Raw genomic sequence first — 26,011 nt, forward strand, 5'->3', positions numbered from 1 at the left:
ACAGTGCTCAGGCCTGGGGTCCCTGCCTGGCATACATTGTATCTCCCATCACGCTTTACTTTGTGGTCAAAGATGTTCCAGCCCTGAACTGGGAAATAATTAGACCAGGTTACAGCCACAGGTAGTATTTCCCATGTGGCAAGAGAATCACCCAGTGGGGAGTTTGGGTCCTGTTTTTAAAGAAACCAACCCCTGCTCTCTCATGCCATGGACCCCAAGACCTGTTTGTGATCTGTTGTTGTCTTACTCCCTGTGGAGAAGTCAGATGTGAGGGTATTCGATTCAAAGATGCCACAGTTCCATCTGCCAGATTAGCTGGGTGACCCTTGGCAAGTGGTGGGACAGCAGCCTGGGAAACTTCTGCACCATTATAAGCCGTAACCCTGGCTTGAAAATGCTTTGAGGTTATGCCAGGGAAGGCAGGGACCAGCCATAGCAAAACTTGGACCATCCTGGCAAACACAGGGTACCATGCTCTGGGGACTGAGCCCACGGTAGCCGGGAGCCTGCAGTTAGCATCCAGGTCCGTGGGGCTCTGGATTTCATCCTGTACCTGGAATTCTCAAACAGATGTTGGTGGGACCCCCTACAGTTACTTATTAACACTGACAGCCGTTCCAGAGAGACCCTAATTAACATTCCCAACATTTGCACTTTAGGCTAATTATAGTTAATATTTAATTAAGATCACTCTACTTCCTATGGAATTACTTTTCACCTTCAGATGGCTTCAGAGATGTCTTTGTTTCCTCCCTAGTGATGTTCCTGGATTCTTAACTTGGCTGAAATATGTTTTCTGGAAAAATACTTTAAATGAAGGGCACCTTTTTCACTCCAGGTCACAGCAAGTCCTGGACACGGGAACAGCCTCCTGGTTGAACGCTGAGGCCAACTTCATGGAGGGAACGGTGACAGGCAAAATTATTTGGAGCATTCTGGCTAGACGTCCCCTCATCATCTGCAGAAGCTGCCTTCTCTCTTCCACTGCAACGCCAACCCCCCACCTTTCCTTAAATAAGTGGAACGATCAGATTCTGATACTTGCCGAGTCAGGGAGCCTGTGGGTGTTCCCAGCTGATGAGAACGATCTGCTTTGCAAGTGTTCACATCATCAAGAGACTGCTTCGAGAGCTTTTGCAAACTTAACATTTCATTTTTAGTGCCTGGACTTTCTTGGGTTGCTGTTCAAAAAAAATAATCTCATGTTTTAAAAACCCACTATTTCTGCTGCAGAACTGAGTCGAAGCATGAAATAAAGAACACTTATCAGGATCAATGTAAAAGAAACGCCCTTGTCCTCATGCACCAAACCTCTCAACGAGAGAAACTCAACAACAGCATGGCGGCGTGGAACCCCATTATTACCCAAGACACCCCAACGAGTAGCTTTTACTCCAATTACTGAGAGCAAAAGGATTATTAAAATGCAACCAAGTCTGATTCCTAAAAGACAAAAAAAAAAAAAGTCATTTCAATTTAGATATTTTACTGAAGCATGAAATGGCCAGGATATTATTGCTATTTTAAGGCAAACACTGTAATCTATTACCGTAGTGTGTTAACTTTGGTGTATGCATACGTTCAGAAAGCCACTCCTCTGGTGCACGGAGAATTTCCTTGGTCCCTGAAACATCCTGCACCCTTCGTTTTCTCTCTAAGGTGCACCCAGGAGACAGAGCCAGGGAGAAGATGAGCGGTTTTTCTTTTTAAAGACAGTCCCCTCCCCACATTCACTGCCCTGAGTGGTTTAATAAAGTAGTTTTGGGAAACTATTAATAAGAGAACCAAGGGTGGCAGAAGTCAGACTCTGGGAAATGTTTTGGCTCAAGATCTAATGCAAACCATATTGCAAAGGAGAAATAGTCCTTACGTGGAAGAACATGAAATGGGTTTGCTTTTTTCCATGTGACTACCTGACTTTCACTGGGAGGGAAAAGTATCCGCTTTCATAGCTGTCAGGGTGGACTTTAAAATAATCAAGTATTCTCGCACAGGTGTGTGTTTGCGTATGTGTGTTTCCCCAGCTTTACAATCAAACTTCTGGAACACACTCTGCTTTCTTGCCTCTGGGATTTATTTGCCCCCACTCTATTTCTTGCCTGGGAGAACCTCTTCTGACCTAAACACAGCCCCTTACAATGACGGAATGCACAGGAATTGTCAAGCTCTAAGAAGCCGGCTGAATGCCTCTGCCCATACAGCCAAGGCAGGCAGTGGCACGGCAGCCGGACCCCCCCAACCTCCAACACGGACTCGCTGGAGGAAACCCCACCCATTCCCGGAGGTTGCCTGCCATCTTCCGTCTTGCTGACAGTTTGTTTTACTTAAGTTTAGTAGCATGGTCTGCTCTACTTCTCGGGCAGGAAATCTCGCATATTCAGAGAAAGCCTCTTGTGCTGAACTGAAATGAGCTAAACCTCATCATGCCCCAGGGGCACTGAAACAAAGAAGAAAAATGCAAAACGACACCATTAACCTGCTGGTTTTAAGACCAGCTCAGTTCCACACAACAAGCCAAAAGCCAACACACACACACACACACATTCTCTCTCTCTCTCTGAAACTCCTCTCCCTTCCCCGAGCATGATTCAAGGAGCAAACAACGTATCGCAGACAGCACAGACTTAACGCAAGGAAAGGTTTCAGCTTAATTCAAATCACAATTCCAAGTGAAAAAACGAAATGGAAAAAAAAAAAAAAATACCTGCTGCACCATCCTGCTTCCTTTCTCCTCCATAAACTTAGCAGCTGTTCTTGTCCCACACCACCAAGCATCTGCCCAGAGCAAGCCTCAATTGCCAGGGAGGCTGTGCGCGCTGTGCGATGTGCGGGTGATTGGGGTGTCGGAGAAGGGGGAGCCGAAACCGCCCGGCTGACCTCCCCTCAACATCTCACTGCTCCCCAAACCAACCCCAGATGGGACTTTTTCTGCCAGAAAGGCCTGGCCCATCAATCACTGCTCGCTCCTCCTCTGGCTCCTACTCTCCTTTCAGAGTGCACCACTGAGCAGATGATTATATAGAGCAGGAAGGGGAAAAAAAAAGAAAAAAAGAAACAGCGCTCGACTACATTAATAGCTGTTTAAAAAACATTAGAAATGCTATTCTATGCATCGCCTGGAGCTAGAATTTTTCATTACTAAACTAAACATATAGTATGCAAAGTTATAAAATCCAGCAGGGAGCTTGCTACTATCTTATTTTTTTAAAAAAGGGGAGGGGGAATATTTGCGGGTAGCAAGGGAAGAAAGCTCAGAGAGAGAGAGAGTAATAGGTAAATAAAAAAAAAGATACTGTGCAAACATCAGAGAGAATGAATTTATAATAAAGCTGCGTGGTTAATTGTAAATTGATCTTAAAATACCGTAACTGATGATTACTTGGAAGATTTTGAAATCTGGCTCTTTTGCAGACTTGCTGTGCCATCTTAGACAAGTTATTGTCATACTCCGGGCACCAGATTTTGCTTCTGTTTAACGGGGACAATGTGGAGTGACTTCATGGCATTATTGTGAGGACCAAATTAAAAGTCAAATTACAACAAAAGAAACACACAGGGCCTGGCTCATATGTTCACTATATAAACACATTCATTCATTCGCATCCAATGACATGGTGAGGAAAATCCAAAACCATCTCCATCCCTACAGACCTTACCATCACATGTGGTAGCAGAAAAAAAAAAACAAAAACAAAAAACAAAATGACCACAAAATCCCAGTGGTGATAAATGCTATGAAGGAAAAGGACAGGGGTCTTGCTTTTGCCTTTTCTTGAACTTTTGCATTTTCCTAGATTATTTTTATTCCTCTCCCCCAAGGAACAAAAATAAAACCTTGTACAAAAAAAAATTCCCTGGTGAAACCCTGCATCAGTGCCAAATGCAGCCTCTGCATTTAAAGCTGCAAATACTTTGTTCTTCCTTTATTATTAAAACTACAACACCCAGAGTGAAATGTCAAAATGATTTCAGTTTTTATTTGGTCATGTCTTTCTCGCTCGTCGAGGGAGAGCTTTGGAGAGTCCCATCCACCCTTTCCGCGGACGGTTGCTTACCGCCAAGACTCCTCGCTATGAAAAGAAAGATCTTGCCAGACTGGAGGGAATGGATGGGGCTTCTGAAGTGATTAAACTGGTAATTAAATTGTATAGCAGAGGAGGAGGTGAGGGCAGAAGCAGCTGTCTAGAGGAATTCAACCTTCCTGCTGGTCTGTCTTGCAGGTAATAGTTCAGGTAGCTCCAGGGTGATTTTTTTTTTTTTTTAATTCCCAGCTTCCTAAGGTTGAAAAGAAAATCTGGATAAACAGCCTTTGTGCTATCCTTCCATTTCCATTTCCAATTATACCTGGGGATATCTCTGACACAGCAAGTAGGTTTAAAACAAGCAGCCCTTTCAGGTTCCTTAAAGGGATGTACCAGATCCCCTCTCTGGACTAGGTAATGGCAGGACCCCAGAGGGCATGCCCCGCAGGATTCCAGCCCTCGGCATGTGGGGACAGCAGCCATTGGCAGAGCCATAAACTCCTCATTCTCACTGATAATGAAAAGTCAAACTTCTGTCCTTCAACCTGGGAAAGAGGGATGAGACTCAGACAGACAAATTTCCCGGTGAAAGCACCAATGTTTTGGGGAATGTTAGAGAAAATACTCAAACACAACCAACCAGGGAGGGAAAAAAACCCTAGAATTTCAGGTGGAAACAATCAGAGAGATGCAATAGGATATTGGTCCTTAATCAGTGGAGCACGAATTACTCGGATACTCTTTAAAAAAAAAAAAACAAAAAAAACAAATCAGATGCCAGGGCTCCACACCTAATCTCAGACCCTCTGAGGGTGGGCTCCAGGCACAGTCGCCATCAAAAGTTGCGCAAGGTGTTCTGATACACAATCCTGGGGGAAAATGTTCTGTTTTTCTTCCTGTAGGTGTGATCCCTGGGGTCTGTAAGATCCAGGTGGGGAGTCATCCCGCCAACAGTCTGTAGAAAAAATCAAGTACACCACGTGGGAGAAGAGTAGAATAGTTAGTGTAGTTTCATAAAACCTCTGTGTGGAGGAACTGGGTTGCCATGTGAACCCATTTATGGATCGTGGTAAAAATAAGTAAAAGAAAAAACACGATGTTAGGCAATTCTAGTGTTAGTGACCATCTAAGCTTTCAATGCTGCGGCTTTGGAATCAAAGTCAAATACTGAGGGGTCGGGAGCGTGATGGTGGAACTACGGGCAAGTCATTCAACCTCCCTGTGCCCCAGTGTCCTTATTCTTAAAATATAAATAGTAATTCATATTCTTCTTCCCAGTGAGACTCTCACAACACTTTAGGGAGAAAACCTCCTGGAATGTGTTTTATAATTTAGAAAGTCTGGTAAGTACACCTGTCCCACTGTTGGCATGACATTGGCCCCATGTCCGACCAACAAAGCGCTTCCATTGGCGAACCGAGGAAGAGGTGAGGTGTGTTGGATCTTCCCCTGCTGGGGGTTGGGCACCTACATTTTCACAACCACCTCCATGAGGTAGACATTAAAGTCCCTTTTACAGATAAGAAAACTGAGATGCCAAATGAGTAAAAAATAAATACTTTCCAATAGATGTGAACTAGTAAATAAGTGGAAGAACCAGAATTTTAATCTAATCTAGTCTTATTAAAGAATTCCTGTTACTGAATCCATTCGAAGATGAGGATGGTGATGATGATGATTATGACAATGAGAAAACCTTTCTAGAGCACCGACTATGTCCTGATCGTTGTTCTAAGTACTGAGGATGCAAAGTTCATCAAAGCAGCTTTGCCTACATTACCTCACCTAAGAAGAATCGAATGTGGTGTTTACTGTTATCCTCTTTTTCTAGGGACGCAGAGCGACTGGTTTGTACTCACACAACTAGTTAGCGCTGGCCAAGTCCTACATTCCATAGTTTTCAGTACTTGGAGATGGATTCAAACACGACCTCATTTAAGTAAACATACGAATCTTAGTTCCTCTAACGGTGCCAGCTTACCAAAGAATTCTGAAGTGGTTTTGAAGCCGTAATTCACAAAAACAAACAAACAAAGATTACGAGCATCTATGTCACAGATTCCAGTGAAAGCAACTCGTTTCATTTCACTTCCCCTGCGCCTCGATGCAGAAGCAGAGAGAGACACAGGGGAAGCCATCCTGCCCTGGCCGACAGACACCCCAGAATCACAAACCAACTGAGTGGGCGGCAGATTTGCAATGACGAGGTGCCATGTTTGCAAAATGTTCCATCCTGGTTTCCCATGTGGAGTTACAGAAGGCAACGTAGAGCTTGTTTTTCTCAACTCCTTAAAAGTTAGTGATAATTAAATATTTATGGCACTCTGTACAAGTCAGGGACGTGGCGATGGCCACTTTTGAGGTGTTACTTCTGATGGGAAATGTACTTGTCTCTTAAAAAAATTAGCAGCCTCTGAAACAAGTGAAGTTTCCGGAAAACAGCACCAGGCACTTAGAAAGATGGGTTTTCTCACCTTGCTCATCACTGTCCCAGAGTCTCAGAGCAACCTGCTTTGTCCTTTAGAACTCTTGTCAAAGTCTAACATTATGTACACATTTTGATGTCTATCTCCAACTGGATTGTAAACTCCATGAGGACAGAAACCTCCTCTGTTTTGTTTTTGTTTTTTTTATCACCATTGCCTCAAGCATCTCCATGTCTGAGACATGCACACACATGCACACAAAGTGTTCAAAATATTTTGAGTGAAAAATAAATCCCAAGCTAGTCCCTTCATCCTCACTAGTCCCGAGACATGCCCTGAATTACTCAGCACCTCAGGGCACAGAACACGGTCACAGTCATCAAGTGTGGCTCTGCCCTGTGTTGAAAGAAACTTTTCTCATTGGAACTTCCCAACATTGCACTGAAGGATTTTTTGCTGTTGTTAGAAAGTCACGGAGGATAGAGCTTCGCCTGTTTGTGACATAGCTGCAAATGTCTTATTATTGTCTATTATTAATACCAAACGAGAGTCAAAGCAGCTGTTATTCACCAAGCGCCTTCTAAGTATCAGATCATGTTAGTCGCTCTAATATGGGCTCTAACTTCATCTCCATAGGAGCTACCGTAACAAACTTATTTTTAGCACACCCACTTCACGGATAAGGAAGAAGAGGGTCTTGAAGCTAATAAGTGGCATATCAAGTCTCAAATTCAGGTCTTTCTCCAAAGAAGATGCCCTTTCCCTTATTTATAATTGACTTCTTTGTGGGCAGAGATGAGGTGTGATATTGATAAGTGTTATAGTAGAACGATTCAACCCGCAATATTGTGGAGACATTCTGACAATGTCCTGAAGTATTCTGGGCAAAGTTGGAGGTTTCCAAAAAGGTGTGAGACCTTATTCCTGCCACCCTAAGATCCAGAGCCTGCGTAAGTTAATCATGTTAACGATGATGATATTATTGGTAAGAACAATAATGCAATTAGAAGGGCTCTCACCATGTGCTTGCTATTGTCCTAAATGTTTTATAAATGTAACTCCCTTAATGCAACCCACAGCCCCATGATGTGGGCATGAACATTTTTATTTGATAGATCAGAGGCTTTGAGAGGCTAAGAAAACCATCTCAGGTCACTCCAAGGGTACACGATGAAATTTGTACCAATCCAATTCTGACGCCAGAGCCTAACCTTATGACCACTATTATTTTTAACTTTTTTTATTTTCAAATCATTGTAGATCTACAGGAAGTTTCAAAAAATGTAGAGAAAGGTCTCGTACACTCTTCATCCATTTATCCCAATGATAACCTCTTGCATAACTGCATCACGGTGTCAAGACCAGAGAGTTCAGCTGTGTGAGTATTTTGCTATCAACACCACCCCGTCATCCCCATTGCCATCTATCCCTGAGTGACAGCTGGAGCTGCCCACCGCGATCACAGATATAGTTGTGCCGAGAGAAGGGCAGATGAACAAGTAGAAAATCGAACCATGCAGATAAACATTGGCAAAAACTTGTTTTTGTAAGACAAAGAACAGACAAATGCACTTTAAATTATAACCCAAGAAGGATTCTTCCCCTCCTGGGTATGGAGGAAACCCCAATGCTGAACAGACTTTCACAATCCATCTCCTTTCATCAGCTCACTTTTCTTCTAAAGAAGGACGGAAAAAAGTTCTCACTACCATCACCAGAGTCACTTCAGTGTCCAGTTCATACTCAAGATGAATTTAAATGACTTGCACCATTGCTAATACTACTACATTTAACCAAATCCACAAAAGAAGGATGGATTCTATCTCCTTAAATAGCTTATTTACCATTACCCTGCAGATATGATTTGGGGTAACATCACTGTGTCACCTATTTCATCAGAGCTAGCCAGAGGGTTCTCTGTCTGCTGCTAAAGTAGGACATTTATAGATTTGGTGTGAGGCAAGTTCTTTTGTAAGAGAGGAAGTCACCATATATAACCAAAGAACCAAACAGCCTAGAGAGATGGCACCGTCACTGTGGATACTGCTATCAAAAGCATCTCACTAAGAATGTCACCCAGGGTCCATTACTAGATTTGGAAAACTGGGAGCATTAAGTCACACTGCTGAAAGAGAATCCCATACTCTCCCCAATGGGTTGATGTTACAGATGATGGACTATTCTAGAGAAGAGAAAAGTAAACATTCTGGATACAAATCAGCGCAAGGAGTGGATACCATTGTCTTGGGCATGGATAAATTCAGAATCACTTCCTCCCATAACACATTATAAAGTTTTCCATCCACGAGAAAAGTTTATGCCCCACTTCCACTAATCGACATTTCTTCTTTTTCAGCTCTTTCCCTACACTGCACACCTAAACACAGCCTAATAACCCCATGGCTCTGAGGAGGCATGACACGGTTAAGACTTAGCAGCAACTTACTGCCCCCGTATTATGTATAATGAATTTTAAACACCAAACATTTGAGTGTACTTTTAATTATCCAGTTAAGCCCCCTAAGGGCAGGCACTTGTCTGATGCATCTTTAACGTTTCCCTTTTTCTCTTTCGCATTTTGTAATCAGGTGTCGGACATGATAAATATCGGTTGGCTTGCATTCGCCTCACTTGTAGAAAGATGTCTAATCTGGTTATTGCAACAGGCAAAGATGATAAAATATGACCTTGTCTTTCATTGTGTGTTGCATAAGTTTTAGCCTCTAATAGTTTGCCAACTGGAAAGAAAAAAAAAAAAAAGACTGTCATAAAATGAATTATAGTTGGACTTGGAAGAAATTCAATGAAAAGAGACTACCCAGAAAACAAGGGCAATGAACTACTCAAATAGGCAAGAACATGATATCTCTGTAATTGTTGCAGCAGCTAAGTATCGATCACCTCCTGGACGGCAGGTGCTGTGCTAGGTTTGCGGGCTACGGTGGCGAACAAGGTAGACGCAGCCCCGGTACCTCCACAGCTACAGGCTGGAAGGACTCACAGGATAGTCCAGAATTTACAGCACAGTGGAGTATGTGCCATGAGAGGGAAAATATACCAAACTCCAGGGATTATTAAAAAAGAAAAAAAAAAAAGACTTTCCAGAAGAACTGATGTCTAAGCGGGGAGTTAAAGGGTGAGTTGGAAACCAGGTGGTGTGATAGAAGTTGACAAACAATGTGTGGAAAGGCCAATCATAATGTTGAATGTCAGGAGAAAATGTCTCATCCTCAGAGTGGCAGAATCAATGAGAACAGAGTAGAAGAGAGCACTGAGGACATTTTCAGAGTCACGGGACCTACAAAATAGAGGGCAGAGACAGAGACCTGGTGGCTACTGGGTTGTAAGGCTCATGAGATCAGTGACCCAGCTCCGTCTTACAGATCACCATATGCCCGGCACTGCCAGCATGGCACACCCAGAGGGGATCATCCAACACGTTTTGGTTAAATCCAAGAGTAAATAAATGCAACAAGGATCCACACAAGGACAAAGCTGTCGTAGGCATTCCCTTGCCTTATGAAAGCAAGAGGAAAGGTAAGAAAAGAGAGGGAGCTCGTAACTTAAGCTACACCAAGACATCATCTGTTCACTTGAAGCAACTCAAATGCTTGAAATAAAAGAAATACACAGAGAGAAAAGGTAAGTCAGTTTAAGTAAATAGGACAGATAATCATCATCATCTCCATCACCATCGTCACAACAGCTCAGCCAGGGATGGAATGTGAAGGTTACTGGGGGCATTCACACACACATTATCTTTTTGAGCCTTACCTGTACTGGAAGGTAGGTAAGATGGGTACTGTTCATGCCCATTTAACAGAAGAGGAAGCTGAGGCCCAGGTGACTCAATGACATGCCCAAGTTAAGAAAGTTCATAAATGTTCTGTTTGGGATTTGAACCCCAGATATATTTCCACCACACCAAACCGCTTCCTAAATGTTCCATCCACAAGACCTGCAAGTCTAGCTACACCAACAGGCTTAGCTGCATGATGCATTTCTGCGTGTCCTCCATTCCTATCTCGTAAATGTTTACATGGAGGATAAGAAAATAGAATATGGAGACTATGATAACTGAAATACAAAGTGGCTAGACCTCGCACATCAGAACAAAGGGGAAATAAAACTCGATTGGCTTTACAAATTCAGTACAACCCAACTAAGCACAAGCACGCCAGTATCAAAGTTCTTATTCTTGTTGTAAGTATGTTCAGAGGGATAGAAGCCAAATAGTTCCATCTTCCCAAGCAAAGAGCCAAGTTCAGTAACTGGCCCTGTCCTACCATGAGGGTCTCTGAGCCCATACATCAGCCAATGCACCACCTGAGACTAAAGAATCTCAGATCTTCACATGTTTGATCAGTGCATAAATATTGTTTTTCTGTAGCTAAGGATGTGTGGCCTTTCAGAGATACCTCTTTGATTGAATGCTGAGCCGGGTGGGTTGCAGTTTGGACTACAGCAGGGCCAGACTGACTTGAGGAGGAAGAAGTTTTGCATAATGTCAAGGAAGACAATGGGTTTTTGGAAATATGGAAAAAGTTTGCATTACTGGTAGATAAGAGAGAACTGAGGTAGCAGTGTGCAATTTTATTCAGATGCTAACAGTGCAGAAACCTGGGCAAATAATTGTGTGTATCTTAAGACACTGCAGTTAATTAGTCTGAACAACTCTGAGGCAGCCACAGCTAAGAAAACTGAGGCTAATGGAAGTAAAATAAGTTTAATACGAAAAAACATCAAATATTTCAAGTTGTGATTGTGGTGCTTGTGTTTTGGCGGAGTAAAACTGCCCACGGGCAGCACTGATCCTCTTTACTTACTGGTTCTCCTAATTTGATTTTAAACATGTCTATCTTCTTCAGACAGAACAGAATATTCTTGAAACCCACTCAACATAGCCAAAAGATCTCCTTATCCACAATCATTATTTATTCATGTATCTGACTTAAATGTATTAAACATATTGTTAGAGGTTGAACTGTTTTCTCCTCAAATTCAAATGTTAAAGTGCCAGACCGCAGGGTCTCAGAATGTGACCACACTCAGGAATAGGGTCTTTGCAGATGTAACTAGTTTAGAGGAGGCCGTACCTGAGTGGGGAGCAGGTGGGCCTCTAACCCAGTACGACTGGGTTGTATTAAAAGGGGAAATTTGGACACTGACACAAACACAGGGAAAAGGCCACCTTAAGATGAAGGCAGAGATCTGGGTGATGCTTCTACAAGTCGAGGGATGCTAAAGGTTGTGAGTAACCACCAAAGGCTAGGAGAAAGGCCTGGGGAAGATTCTCCCTCCTGGTTCTTAGAAGGAATCAGCCCTGCCCACACCTGGATCTCAGACTTCTGGCTTCCAGAACCATGAGCTGATGAATTTCTGTTGTTGAAGCCACCAGTTTGCAGTTCTTTGTTGTATTATGGTAGCCCCAGCAAGCTAATCCACTTGCTACATGCTAGACACTGGAGACAGAGTGCTGCCTTAAGTCTTTGCCTAGTTCATGGAGTCTGAAGTCCAACAACAGAAACACGACAACCAAGAAAACCAACTGAAGATGCTGTGACATTTTGTCCCTTGTCCTATTGTTTATATTTATGAGGAGAAAGGTGGGGGCCGTAATAATTGTCACGTGATCTCACTTGCTCTCTGGGAAGCAGGTAGTGTAATTCCAGTTGAACCAGTTTAAGAACTTGAGAGCTCTGTTCAGGCATTGTGGTTTCCCCCGATCCTGTTTATCCTAATGTGGTAGCCACCAGCCATGTGTGGTCACTGAGGCGTTGAAAGAAGGCTGGTCTGAAATGAGGCAGGCTGCAAGTGTAGGACACACACTGGATTTCAGAGACATAGTACAAGAATGCAACATCTCTCTTTAGTTTTATATTTATTGCATGTTGAAAAGGTAACAGTTTGGGCAGATCAGATCAGATAAAATATTCTTGGTTATATATTGGGTTGAACAAAACACTGAAATTAACTTCACCTATTTCTTTTTACTTTAATATGGCTACTAGAAAACAATTTTAAAAACTACACACGTGGCTCATATTTGTGACCCACGTTATATTTCTGTTGGACAGTGCTCATTATATCCACTGGTTCGGGTGTCACAGATCCTGGACTGAATCCATGGTCAGCATTGTCTAGCTGCTCAGGAGAGCTGGGATGGAACCCAGACTAGGCAAAGTGTGAAGCCCCTGTCCCTTCACAATGCTAAGCTACTGTTTTGGCACCAAAGGTGGACCTCCTTAGGCATGGCCTCATGGAGATCCACCCAGAACAGGGAAGCTTAATGCCAAACCTCCCCACTCCATCTTTGCCATCTTGAAATCCTTTACTCTGCCTGACCCGTTCTGTCCAACTGCAGCATCCAACCCCAGCACAGCCTTCAGAGAAGGCCACCGTCAGAACAGAACAGAACTCTTTAGCAAATCCCACAAAGCTCCCAAGGCTCTGAGAATCTGTGTAAAGTACCTATTTGGGGACAGGAGAGGTAAAAAGGCTTTTAAAAGCTTGTTTTAACTCTGTGTGAAATCAACTGACTAATATTTATACTGGGCAGCTTTCTGCAAAGATGAAATAAACTCTCTACAAATAGCCTACAGAGCTCAGACATCCGCTGTGTGTGAGGTCAGAGAAGAGCCCTTGAACACGCTCCAGTATGCAGAATGCTTAAGGCATCAGTAGACATTCTAAGCTACAACTTGCTCTGCAAGGTTATCCATTGAATTTGATCAGAAAGAAACTAGTTCTTTTTCAAAACTCACAGACATATGGTAGGGTATCTTGCATTCATTCACTTACTCATTCAAGGTGTATTTCTTATGTTTCGAGATGCACTGGAGATACTTTTATCTATTGTGTCTGGCCCCTGGTAGGCTCAGACTAAGCATTTGTTTTTGCATTAATATAAAATAAATTCAGAGTTGAGAAAACGGCCCCTGCTCAAATGGAGATTAAAATCTGGAGGAGGAGAGACAAAGGAAAATCAACGATCAAAAAGTATCATGGATTTCATAAGCATAAGTTATTAGAGAAGGCGGAGAGGAAGGCTCCCAATGCAGAGATGGAAAGTATCAAACTGTTCTTGAAGGATGTAACAATAGTTGAGCTGAACCTTAAGGAGAAGTGGGAATGAGGGAGGTGAAATCCAAGGGAGAAGGAAAGCACGCATAGTGGCATCAGGGCATAAAAGAACACTCAGAACAGGACTGCATGGCTGGAGTGTATGTGTGGTGGGGACTTAGCAGGAATTGGAGTTGGAATCTAAGATCGAAGGCACAGAAAGAGAAAAAGGAAATATCACATAAAGTGGCTTGGATTTGATTCTTTAAGTATGGGAGGCCATCGAAGAGTCCCAGGAATGAAATTGGCTTGGTCAGATTTGTGTTTTAGAAAGACCACTCTGGCCACAGAAGGGCTGATGGATTGGAGACAGGACAGGGTGGGGACACGGAGGGAGGAGCAACGGTGACTGCAGTCATTCACTAGAGAAAGGACAAAGCTCCTAAGAGACAGAGAAGGGCAGACAAAATCAGAGGCTCACTCTCAAGATGATTTCTTTGCATCAGAAAGGGTACCAATGGCTCTAATTCTCACTTTCTCACTCTTTCTCGTGTCCAGTGCAAAAAGAACTGATGTTTAAACTTTTATTTCAGTATGATTTTTTTCCCTTAAAAGGAGATATAATTTGGAACAATTACTTGATGCAAACTGTTCTTGTATTCTGTAGTCTTTTCTATGGAGAACACTGAAGTGGTTAAATTAAAAAAAAATCTTTGTTAAGGGTTGCAATGTTGGGATATAAATACATTCAATCAAAGCAAGGTCTACTATGAACACTAAACGTGGGCAAGCACTGGAATGCACACCATGGGAGGTAGAGAAGTAATGTTAAAGAAGATAATGATGATGAAAATGATGATAAACCATTTATAAAGCCCTTGATATACCCGAGGTGACACAGACTCATTCTCCCTTTAAATCCTCACAAGGACTCCAAGTTAGATATGATTATCCCCACTTAGAAGGTGAGGAAACTGAGGCTGGGTGGGAAGGTATGACTTGTGCACAGATACGGTGCTAACAAGTGGCAGATGCAAAACATGAACGCAGCCTGGTGCCTTCCCAGCACACCATGTTCTGGAGGATCTCTCTGGGATGTGTTCCCTATGGGCTTCCCTTCTATATGGAAGCCCTTATTAAGAATCTGAAGAATGCAAAAATACATTTAAATGAGGAATTTCAATGAGATGCTAGGGATTTTCCAAAAAATAAACTAGGCTCCTTGAGGGGACGAGGGAAAAAAAACATAATAAAAGAAGGTAACACAGTTCCTGACACTAAGGAGCTCAGGAGTCCAGAAAGGTGAACGTTCTGCTGAGTTCTGGGATGCAAGCCATCTCCAGAGTCAGAAGGCCTGCTGTTCAAACTCTGGCTTTTCCTCTTCCTAGGTGGATGACCTTAAGTAAGTATTATAACCTCCTTGTGTTCTGGCTTGTCTATTATAATGGGGATACAAATAGCATACCCTTCATAAGGTTATGTGTAAAGTAAATCAGGGAACACAGATAAAGTTCCCATAACTATGCTCTACATACCTGTGCTATTATTGTTGTTATCGTTACTTAAAAAGAGAAATGCCTTGGATGACAGTGTACAGTGGGTAAAGGAAATTTTCCAGAAAAAGAAATAATCCGTCAAACATAGCCTGGGAGGAAAGGAGCAGGTTGAAGGAGCATAGAGTAAGTTTGACTCATCACACCCACAGTCACACAGGGGACTTGGAAATGAACACACTAGCCCCCAGGGGTAGGAAGGGCAGGAAAGTTCTCCCTGAACTGTGCCTTTGGAATCTTGAACCAACCTTTGGTTCTGATTCACCTGAAAGCGTTTTAATGGGACGCTCACCTGTGTCTCCAGCAATGCCCATCTCACCCGGACATAGTGCTCCAAACCAGGGTTGGGGCCGACAACCACCCCAGTCTAAAATATCAGAAAGTGAGGCCATGTCGACGATCTCATCTTACCTTTATCTGTTACAGCCCCCAGTTGGCACTGCTAATGCCTGGCACACTCTCCATGCCTCCATGAACCACTCTCCCAGAAGAAATTATCCATGAGTGAATGTGAGCATGTCAAATGAAAAAGATGCCATTGCTCATGAGCTTGGTTCTTCAGATACCTAAGGAATTGTTTTAACTCTCTGAGAAGACAAAATTATAAGAATCCAAACTAAAAGCAAGAATCTAGTGTGATGATGATGATGATGATGATGGTGGTGGTTTCCTATTGTTGCCGTAATGAAGTATCACAAACTTGGTAACTGAACAGCATAAAATTATTCTCTTATAGTTCTTGTTTTTCAGTGACATAAAGTTAAGGTGTCACCAAGGCTGGTTCTTTCTGGAAGCACTGAGGGGGCTTATCTGTTTCTTTGCCTTTTTTCAGCTTCTAGTGGCCACCTGAACCTACTCTACCTCCAACTTCAAAATGCACTCACTCCAATCTCCTTCAGTCATCATATTGGTTTCTTCTCTGACTTGATCTCTTTGAATCCCTCTGGTGAGGACTGTTGTGATTATATTGGGCCCATCTAGATAAAGCGGGATAATCTCTCCAATCCAATATCCTCACCTAAATCACATCTGCAAAGTCCCTTTTGCCATGTAAAGTAACACTCACAGGTTCCACTGATTAAGACGTAGATGTATTTGGGGGCATTACTGAGCCTACCATCATGATGATCCCAGGGAAACAATGTCCAAGAGAGCTTTATGAGATGCTAGAAATATCCCCTATCTGTGCTGTCTTAATACAGTAATTTCTAGCCACATGTGGGCACTGAGCACCTGAAAGGTGGATAACGTGATTGAGGAACTGCATTTTAATTTTATGTAGTTTTAGTCAATCTCAATAGCCACATGTGGCTGGTGGCTGTCATAGGGGACATGACCATTCTACGGTAGACAACATCTCCCATCATGTCACCCATACCATCTACAGTTCCAGGAAATGAGATTAAAGGGTGATTACAGAGAAAAGCCTGATCTCTTGTCACACAGTCATTTAAGTCCAATCACATCATGACATTTACTAAGGCAGAAAAGTTGACCGCAGGATTTTTTTCAGCACCAAGGACAGAAACAAAGACTTCTGCTTAGAATCCTGTTAACCTGCATCCCTCTTACTTGAATTTTTACAATATTCTGATCGGCGTATGAATCTTAAAGAACTGAATTGTATGCCTCCTTAAGATTACGTGGGAAATTCCAAGTGCAGAATGCAGACGAAATCATGCTAAGTAGCCAGTTTACTGCAGAGCCTTTTCCATCTTCTGACATAGTAAGTTTAATGCTGGAAAATGGAGCTGGTTCCATAATATAGGCACATGACACACAGGGTTCAGATCCTGGAAAAGTGAAACAAGTAAACCAGGTAGGGTTTTCTTAACCTGGGCACTAGTAACATAGATGACATTCATCAATATTTAGGATGACAAAGAAAAGACACACAGAGTGGTGGAATGAAACTTAACCAGATGTGGAAGGTTGGTCAGAGACGTTGGGAATTACTAAAATTCAAATTCTTCCTGAAAATTTCTGTTAAATAAAAAACAATGTTATTCCATTTGTTATTTAAAAATTTTGAATGGAAATAAACACTATATCTGTAGGATGTATTAGAATGTTTCACTTGGGGGCAGGTGGAACACAGCCTTAGTGGACCACAGAGCCAGATGTTACACTACCTCTTAAGAATTAAGAGCCCAAGAGAGGCATGCTAATATTACATAAAGCAAAGAACAGAGAGAGACCATCCAAAAGACTGTCTTGACTCCAGCCCAAAGATCACGAGGGAAGGGTGATGTGACCTCTCAAGGGAATTTTGAAAGTCAGAGGGACCACACCTCGAGTCCAGCTGATGCTCAATGTGTCTGGTTCAGCTCTTAAGGGCAGTGTCTGCTTACAATGAAGGTGCATCCCTTGATCAGACTGAATCTTAAAGCAAAACCCAAGAAGAATTCCTTACTAGGATATCAAGTCAAATCAAGGACAAGAACAAGATGAAACATTGTAGCAAAGTAGAGGTGAAGGACGTAGATTCAACCAACCATCGTAGACAGAGAGTGTTAGTGTAGATGAGACCCCAAGGAAGAGGAATATTGCACCACCAGGATAGCAAAGATGGGTTGGTGGGTGGTCTGATTTCGGAATAAATCGCATGCGACTATCTTAGCACAATTAGGGAGCTGATGACTTTATTTCAGAGGCAGATTTGGGGAGGGGAAGGGATGGTAAGAAATGAGAGCCATTTCTTTCTCTTCTCAGAATCTCCATAATCACCAGTTGATGGATTTCTCGACCAAGAACAGTTGTTAGACTTTTCCAAGTGTGTTATGATCAAAAGATTTTCAGTATTGTTTCTGAGGCCACCACAAGAAAATGAGGTACTGAAATAGTCTAAGTTTCCATGGGTTCTTAAAATGATAAAGCGTCCTGCTGTCAGAGCAAAACAATCCCAGAGTGAAAGGAGAAGCTCTTTCTGCAGGAAGGTGGGATTTGATTATATTTACTATAGTTTATCTCTTCTTTAGACATAGGAAAACTTGTTTCACTAAGGTTAGAAGATAATGAACAATTGCAGTTTGCCAAAAACATACCTTCCAACAGAGTTGGGCTTGAATTTATAAACTAGTATATAGTTTCAAGCTTACTCATGGTTCCTTCTCCAAAGTAGAATTTGCTAACCCAAGTTAATTTTGGAGTTGCAAAAGTCATAGTTTAATTTATTTTCATTCTTTTCCATTGATTCATGAAAATGAAGAGCACCAATAGATCCATTATCCATTCCTTTTATGTTGGACTCAACCCCTCTAATTAAGAAAGTAGCCTGGCTGGCTAGAAAGATTTGAACTGCACGCAAGGAAACCAGAATCACAGACCAATCCAGTCTAGGGAGTGACTATAAGTTCCAGTATAGACTCTGCACACCTCATCTTGCCAGGGATAGAGCCCTGATAGAGCGCTGAGCCCTCCCGAGCCCAGCAGAGCTGGCAGCTCTCAGATCAGAAACTGCTCGGCTATTATGATGAATGCCTGAACTCTTGGAGAGACAAAATGTCATTCTTTTCTCAGTAATGAGAAAAGCATCTGCCTTGAAGAAGGGGGAAAAAAAAAGTCAAATCAGACATTTCTGCCAATTTACTGTGGCTCAGAAGACTGACGGAAGTTCTGCAGCCTCCCGCATTCAGAAGCCAGCCTCTCTGCCACATGGTTGATGTTCACGAGACCCAACTGAGACACAGATTTAGAGGGGGGAGATATCAGGGAAACACTGGGAGACACCAACTGACCTTTTTGTCCATTCAAAGGAGCATTTTGGAGAGAGACACATCTGGAGGAAGATTCCAAGAATTTCATTCTTTAAACTCTCTGACTTGGGAAAATTCATTTTACCTTTTAAAACCACTGTAAATGCATCATTAAAGGATGGAAACAAAGTTGTATCTTGGTGCACTACTGTGTGGATTCAAGATAGTGTGTCTAATCTCTAAGCCTCAGTTTTTTCATCATCGAGATGGGAACAGTGAGAGTAGCTACCACAAAAGATTATTTTGAAGATGACATGGGATTAGGTAATATCATGTGCTTAGCATTAGGACATGGCATGTATTAAGAGATTAATAAATATTCGTTATTATAAGAACAATTATGACATAATTGTCAAAAGGTAGCTCGGGCAGTTCCCACCATTTAGTACATGCTTAACCAAAGGCAGTTTCTCAATTACTCAAACATTAACACTGCTGGGGGGAAAATTATTTCAGTTAGGGGTTCCCTAGTATTAACCTGAGAGGGCAGGTCTACGAGAGACAAAAGGACAAACAGTAAGAGATCAACAGAGAGATATAGACATGGGAAAAACAGAGACAGACACATACACGGAGAGACAAAGATACTGAGATTCATCCACAGCAAAGTTCTATAAAGATACACAGACAGGGAGGGAGGGAGACAGATATGGCAAGGCCCACATATATCGGTATATGGTTGTATATCTGAATTTATACCAACCTACCTAATAAAGGAGAAAAAAGCAGAGAGAAAAAAGGAACTGCACAGCCGTCCCTGTCACCAGCCCAGAACGGCATCAGGCTAAGTTCATGTGCCGAGCGAGCCGGAGCCCCTTCCGCCCGCAGGGCCCGCGCACTGCAGATGGAGATGTGAGGTGTCAGCTCATCAATCACAATCACGCGGGGACACGGGAGCAAGGCAAGAGGATTAGCGCTCCAGCCTGCTCCGGTCTCTTCCCTCTAACAGCTTCTCTTTAATTAAACATCACCTCCACTGCTTACTTCCACCGAGGTGTCCCCTCCATTCACAATGCGGCCTCTTGTAATCCAGGCTCCAGAGTTAATTAGAAAAGAGGCCCCGAAACAAGAAAAAAAAATCCATTCCAAGGGTGGGAATCCCTGAGCAGAAATGATCGGATGCTGGTAATAAAGATTTGCTTTTCCCTGGAATTGAGATTGACTGTTAAATGGCCTTCATTAAACCGCAGCCTGGACCTCTCCAATAAAGCTATCAGGATCTTGGTGAAGAGGCTGTTAGGTTGTCCGAGTGGTGAACGAGGAGGCACTTTTACAAGCTGCATCCAGATTGCTCCGGAGACTGTGTCTGCGTGGAGAGGTTTGAGAGCGTGCCCATGCACCAGGTGTCTGCGTGTGTGGCGTTTGGTCTGGATGTGTGTTTTCACATGTATGTGAATGGCAGTGGGAATAGATTGTTATGGGCTGTTTGTCTATGTTCATGGGAAAGGGGAGGGCGAGAGAGATGGGGGGTGAGAATCCTCAGGCACTGAAAGAAATTCTCACTTTGGGGAATGTCCATCCATTCTTTCATTTATTCGACCAATATTTACTGTTCCCCTATTTCATGCCAGGCAAACGTTCTCTGTGCTGGGCATATAACAAGATAAACTCCTCAACTGCATGGAGGGTGCCTTGCTGGTACAGGAGACAGGACACTGACCCATAAACACATCGATGAGAAGTACAAAGACACAGAAATACGATGAGGACCATGGTGTGGAGGGAGAGGGTGATGGGATGCTCTTTGAGATACAGTAGTTGTGGAAGGAGTAAGCCATGTGGGCTACCGTGGGGGAAATAATTTCAGGCACGGGGAACTTCAAGTTCAAATGCCTTGAAGTGAGGAGCGTGTTTGCACTGACTGCAGAACAGCAAGGAAGCTGAAGGGGTAGCCAAGGGCCTTGGTGTTGGAACCCTGACTCTCGCACCACTTGTCTCCTAGTAATAGGCCTGATTTTCTGTCCAGTCCTCTAGGCCTCAACTTAATGATTTGTTTCCCAGCCTCTGCCCTGAAATAGCAGGTGACGCCACCCAGAACATAACGGCGCCCTCACATCAGGTACGTTCACCTATTTCCACCCCCAAACCCTCAACAACTCTATAGGAGAAATGCTATTCTCACGCCCAAATTGTAGGTGTAGATACGAAACCCAGAGGAGTGGCTGACCCAAGGTAAGATTAATTGAACAACTCTAACTGCCTTCATAGAAGAGAGAAACACAGGGACTCACAGACAGAACAATGAAGTTGCAGATACAAGTGGCACCACAGAACAAGGATCAATAACTTTTTAAAATAAAGAGCCAGATAGGAAACACTTTCAACTTTATGGGGCATACATTTCCGTTGCCACAACTCAACTCCACAGTTGTAAAGAGAAAGCACCATGGATACTATGTACGTGAGTAGATGTGGCTATGTGCCAATAAAACTTTATTTACAAAAACAGGCAGTGTGCAAAATCTGATATTTGCTATTAAGTTGAGAACCAAACTGATTTGGGGAGCCATGGGATTTAATATTCAGATAGGAGAGGGTTGAGGGAAAATTATATATAGATATAATTTTTATTATGTTTTACGTAATAAAAAAGTAGGTATCAGTTAGACATATGCTTATATAAAAGTTTTCTATTTAAAACCTCTCCTTTGTAATCCTGAGGCGGTGGCCTGGGAGAGTGGGGACATCCCATTTGGGGGCTGAGAGCTTCTTCACCCCAAGACAGAGGTCACATCTTCAGTTCATTCACCTGGTTCCCCATTATGCTTCAAAACTAAAAATAGCACGTGTGGGAGGTAGAAGCATCCAGTTGGATTCAAGGAAAACCTATTAAGCATGTTAATCCATTTGTAGTTCAACCAGGAGAAAAATGAAAGTACAAGGCAGAGTGCAGAAGATGGTAAAATGCCTTCCAGAAATGTACAAGCAATAGTGCGTAGCAAGGCAAAACATTTGGCAAGCACTGTGAGGTCTGCCTGGGAACGTGGGGAGGGGAACACAACACACGAGTGTGCATCTGTGTGTGCCTACGCGTGTATGGGCAGAACTGGTGATGAGAGCTGTAAAACAAAATCACAGGTCGCTCAGTAAACATACATGTACTTGGTTTATTAACTGATGTGTCTATGGCAGGTGGAAACCTTTTCCCACATGAGTGAATCTGACTTCTTTTTATGCATCTAGGGTAAATCCTCTGTTGTTAAAAAAAAAAAAAAAACACAAGTGGATTAATGCTAGGGAACTTAAGGCTGCCTACAATTTATGATATGCAAGATATGTAAATGCAAATCAATTATGGAAACCCAGGCAGTACCTCAATCTACGATGGTTTTGAGCAGGTTGGGACGTATGGGTGGGCACACATGTCTTCTTTTTCCTGGTACTAACAATATCCTTATTCATCTGAAGCCCAAAGGCGGGCATCAAACCAGAAAGAGCAGAGGTCAGAGGGCATCAATGCTAGTTAGACATAGTATGGACAGCTAAAAGTGTTAAAAAACATCACCCGGTACTGCATCGCTAGTGGAAACGCAAAACCATACATCCCCTTTGGAAAACAGTTTAACAATATCTTCTAATGTTAAACCTGGACTTACTGTGTTACTTAGAAATACCACTTTGAAGGATTTACCCAAGAAAAATGGAAACATGTGTGTCCACATAGACATGTATTCCCACAATGGGATACCACTCAGCAATGAAAAGGAATGAAATGTTAATACATTCAACAATCATGAATGAATCTCAAAAACAGCATGCTAACTGAAAGGAGTCAAGCACAGAAGACTATGTACAGTATGATTCTATTTATATGAAATTCAAAACAACAGGGACAGAAAGGAGATTGACAGTTGCCAGGGGTTAAGGATGGGGGCAGAACAGACTGAAAATGGGCACAAGGAAACTTTTTAGGATGACGAAACCGTAGGTTGTAAGATTGTGTATGATTACCAAAATTCAAAATGTACACTTAAGTCGGTGAATTACATTGTATGTAAATAGTAATTTAAAAAACACCTGATGTGCAATCTCCACTACACACTACTTAGAGTAGAATTTCTCAGGATGAGAGATATTTTAATTATTCACAAACCTGGTTCTTAACCCTAGATACACATCCATATGGCCTCAATAACCTGTTGTCTTGGGTAGTTGGACTTGTACCCAACTCTTGAAAACCTACCTTTAAAATATCAACATTTCCCAATAAGTTAGACAATAAACAAACAGTCTAAAATCAGTCATCTCAATAAGACCACTGCCTTTCCTACATCCTCCACCCAAACCTGCACCCTGATATGTAAATGACAAAGCTGGCACCATAGGCAGGGTCTGGGCATGACCGACAGGCAACACAATGTCTACCATGTAGTGAGTGCTTGTTAGGTGTAAGACACTGTGCTAAGGGCTTATCGAATATGCTTTTATTTTCTCAAGACATAAATTATTGCTCTCCTTTTAAAGGTGGGGGAAATGAAACTAACAGAAGATAAATAACTCGCCCGAGTTCACCTGGTCAGTAAAGCTGAACTGGGATACAGTATCAGGTCTGCCAGATGCCAAAGCCAATGCTCTTAGTCAACAACCTAAGCATCGCCATATTTTACTTAAGGACCCTCACAGTGGCCAGCAGGGACTCAAAATAGTCTGCAGATAAGTCTCTTCCCACCGACACAGAGTAGCTGATTAACAGACGCTGTGCACTCCTTCTGGAATTCTAACACAGCCCTGGTACAGTTGGAGGAACTGAGTTCCTCCGCCTCGGGGAAGGCGAATCAAAAGGTGGCACCTTCTAGTGTGAGGGTGGCTTTTCCCTGTCCTCCCCCAGTGTTCCAGGCTGAGCGGCCCAGGTTCATGACCTGGGAAAACCAACTTACAGTGATGTGCACGTTTTCAGATCTTGTGTCCAGGTGAAGACCTCTTTCAACCCAGGGTAAGGTCTAGAAGGAGTTAATTGCAGGCAAAAGCCGTCCCCCCTCTCAGTTCTCGTTTCTGCAACAGCCAAGCCCATCTCCTGTACATGATGTTCAGGATTTGGGGACAGAACATCCCGAGCTTGTGGGAGGACTCATTTACATAGAGGTGGGTAGGCAGGGGCTTACCAGCACATCCAAGAACACAAGCAAATACACCGAGGAAGGAAAATTCCTTCATCGCCGTGGGTTCTGACTCCAAGCAAGGGAGCCTCTCTCTGACAAGAGATGCCTATCACCGCATTTTCTCCCTCCTGGGTTTCTCCTGCAAAGTAGGCGCAGGCTGTGGGTACCTGGGGCTAGGCATGATTTAAATGCCTGCTTTCCAAAACAAATCCCAAGCAATCAAGGCAAGACACAAGCAAACTCTTGATTAAAACAAACAAACAAACAAAAAAAACCTGAAAAGAACTGGAGGGAAATGATAGGAGGGACTAAAGAGGTACAAGGACAACTTCAGAGATGAGCCTCCTGCTGGCTATGAAGTCACAACCACTATTAGCTGTACGGACTGAACAAGCCTCTTTGAGCCTCATTTCCCCTGCTGTAAAGTCAGGCTGTAACCTCTACCTAATACACTGCACAGAGTTGCTGTAAAGATGGAATTAATGATGGTGATTGTAGCTGATACTAAGCTCTTATAATGCAATGTGCGAAGAGTTCTGCATGTATTAGATCATGTAACTCTCCCTGTAACAAGATGGGGCAGAGGCTACAAAATATTATTGTTATTACTATAAAGCAGTAGGGCTTGCTACTGCGATGACAATTACCAGCCCTCGCTATGTATACACACTGTGCCAACTGATTTATAGGCAATACAGACGGCCCCCGACTTACAATGGCTCAACTTATGACTTTTCAACTTTACGGTGTTGTGAGAGCTATATGCATTCAGTAGAAAGCATACTTCAAGTATCCATACAACCGTTCTGTTTTCTACTTTCGGTAATGTATTCAATAAATTACATGAGATATTCAACACTTTATTATAAAATACGCTTTGTGTTAGAAGATTTTGCCCAACTGTAGGCTAAGGGAAGAGTTCTGAGCACATTTAAAGTAGGCTAGGCTAGGCTAAGCTACGGTAGGTTGGGCATATTAAATGCATTTTCAACTTAACAATATTTTCAACTCATGATGGGTTTATTGGGGCATAACCTCATCCTAAGTCAAGGAGCATCTGTAGTTCATGTAATACTCAAAGCAATCTTAAAAGGTTGGTGTAAGGAGGACCACATAACTTCTCAATAGGAGATGATGATGTTGTGGTTATATGCAAGCTTTTCTGCATGCATTTAATAGCCTCCAGTCATCTGAGGGGGAAGTTAACTTCCAAAACAGCCTAGCAGTGAGCAAGATCAAATTAAGGTATGATAGATTCTTGCTAACTCACCAAAAGAGAGTAATTTGCACTATGGGGGAATCTCAATATTCCACCAAAGAAGAACAATTTATATTATAAAAAGTACCTGAATAATTTAGCAGCAATTTTACAGTTAATATAGTTAGAAATATGTACATAAATTCTACAGAAATATCTACAGAACTATCCCCAAGTTTACGTGTTCTATAGATAATATAATTTACATTATCCACAAAACTGTAAGCACTCTGAAGATGGGGACTACATCTTCCTGGTTTAGTATTTTATCCCCGGCGCTTCCGAATCCTACGTTCCATTTATAATATCCAATTTCTAATCCAAACAGCCCCGCAGAGTGTTCGGCACTGTCCCCATTTCCAAACAAACAAAAGCGAGGCTCCGAGAGTGATGTATGCCCAGAAAGCACAAGGAGTAAAAGGCAGAGCTAGAATTCGAGCCCAGGGTGTTTTGCGGCAAGAGCCGGGGTTCTCTGTCCACATCAGTCTGATATCACGCGTGGCGAGCAAATAGACACAGCCCTAAGGGCTGCAAGGAAGACAGCGCCCCCAGAGTCTCCCCTAACCCCCCTCCCTCCCTGCCAACCACCCCCACACCTCCCCTCAGAGAGTTGCAGCCCCAGGAGGACAACTTTCATCCCAGACGCCGCTCCAATTCCCAGCGGCTTTCTGCTTCCTCGGTAAGTGCCAAGACCCGGCACAGCATTAATTACGACTTCTCGCCAATGGTTTCCCACATCCCCTTGCAGGCACGCAGGTGCCCTCGGAGGGAAAGAGGATTTCTCAGCAGCAGAGAGCAGCCTGCGCTCCCAGCTCCACACACAGCTCTCAGTGCTG

The 26,011-nt window shown here is 42.9% G+C and overlaps 1 protein-coding gene across 35 annotated transcripts in view; it reads right to left on the reverse strand.

Annotated features, from left to right (window-relative positions):
* RBFOX1 (RNA binding fox-1 homolog 1) overlaps window positions 1-26,011 on the reverse strand; it is a 1,926,172-nt gene that overhangs the window by 173,722 nt on the left and 1,726,439 nt on the right. For 3 of the 35 annotated variants that reach the window (XM_069486183.1, XM_069486162.1, XM_069486176.1), the window contains exon 1: window positions 2,705-2,892. The exons of the other annotated variants lie outside the window; for them this stretch is intronic. In XM_069486183.1, the coding sequence (XP_069342284.1) occupies window positions 2,705-2,737 (33 nt within the window). In that variant the 5' untranslated portion in view covers window positions 2,738-2,892. Of the gene's footprint in view, window positions 1-2,704; window positions 2,893-26,011 lie in introns of those variants that run through there. 35 annotated transcript variants of the gene reach the window in all.

This window comes from Eulemur rufifrons, chromosome 14, assembly GCF_041146395.1.
Source record: "Eulemur rufifrons isolate Redbay chromosome 14, OSU_ERuf_1, whole genome shotgun sequence".
Taxonomy (NCBI): Eukaryota; Metazoa; Chordata; class Mammalia; order Primates; family Lemuridae; genus Eulemur; species Eulemur rufifrons.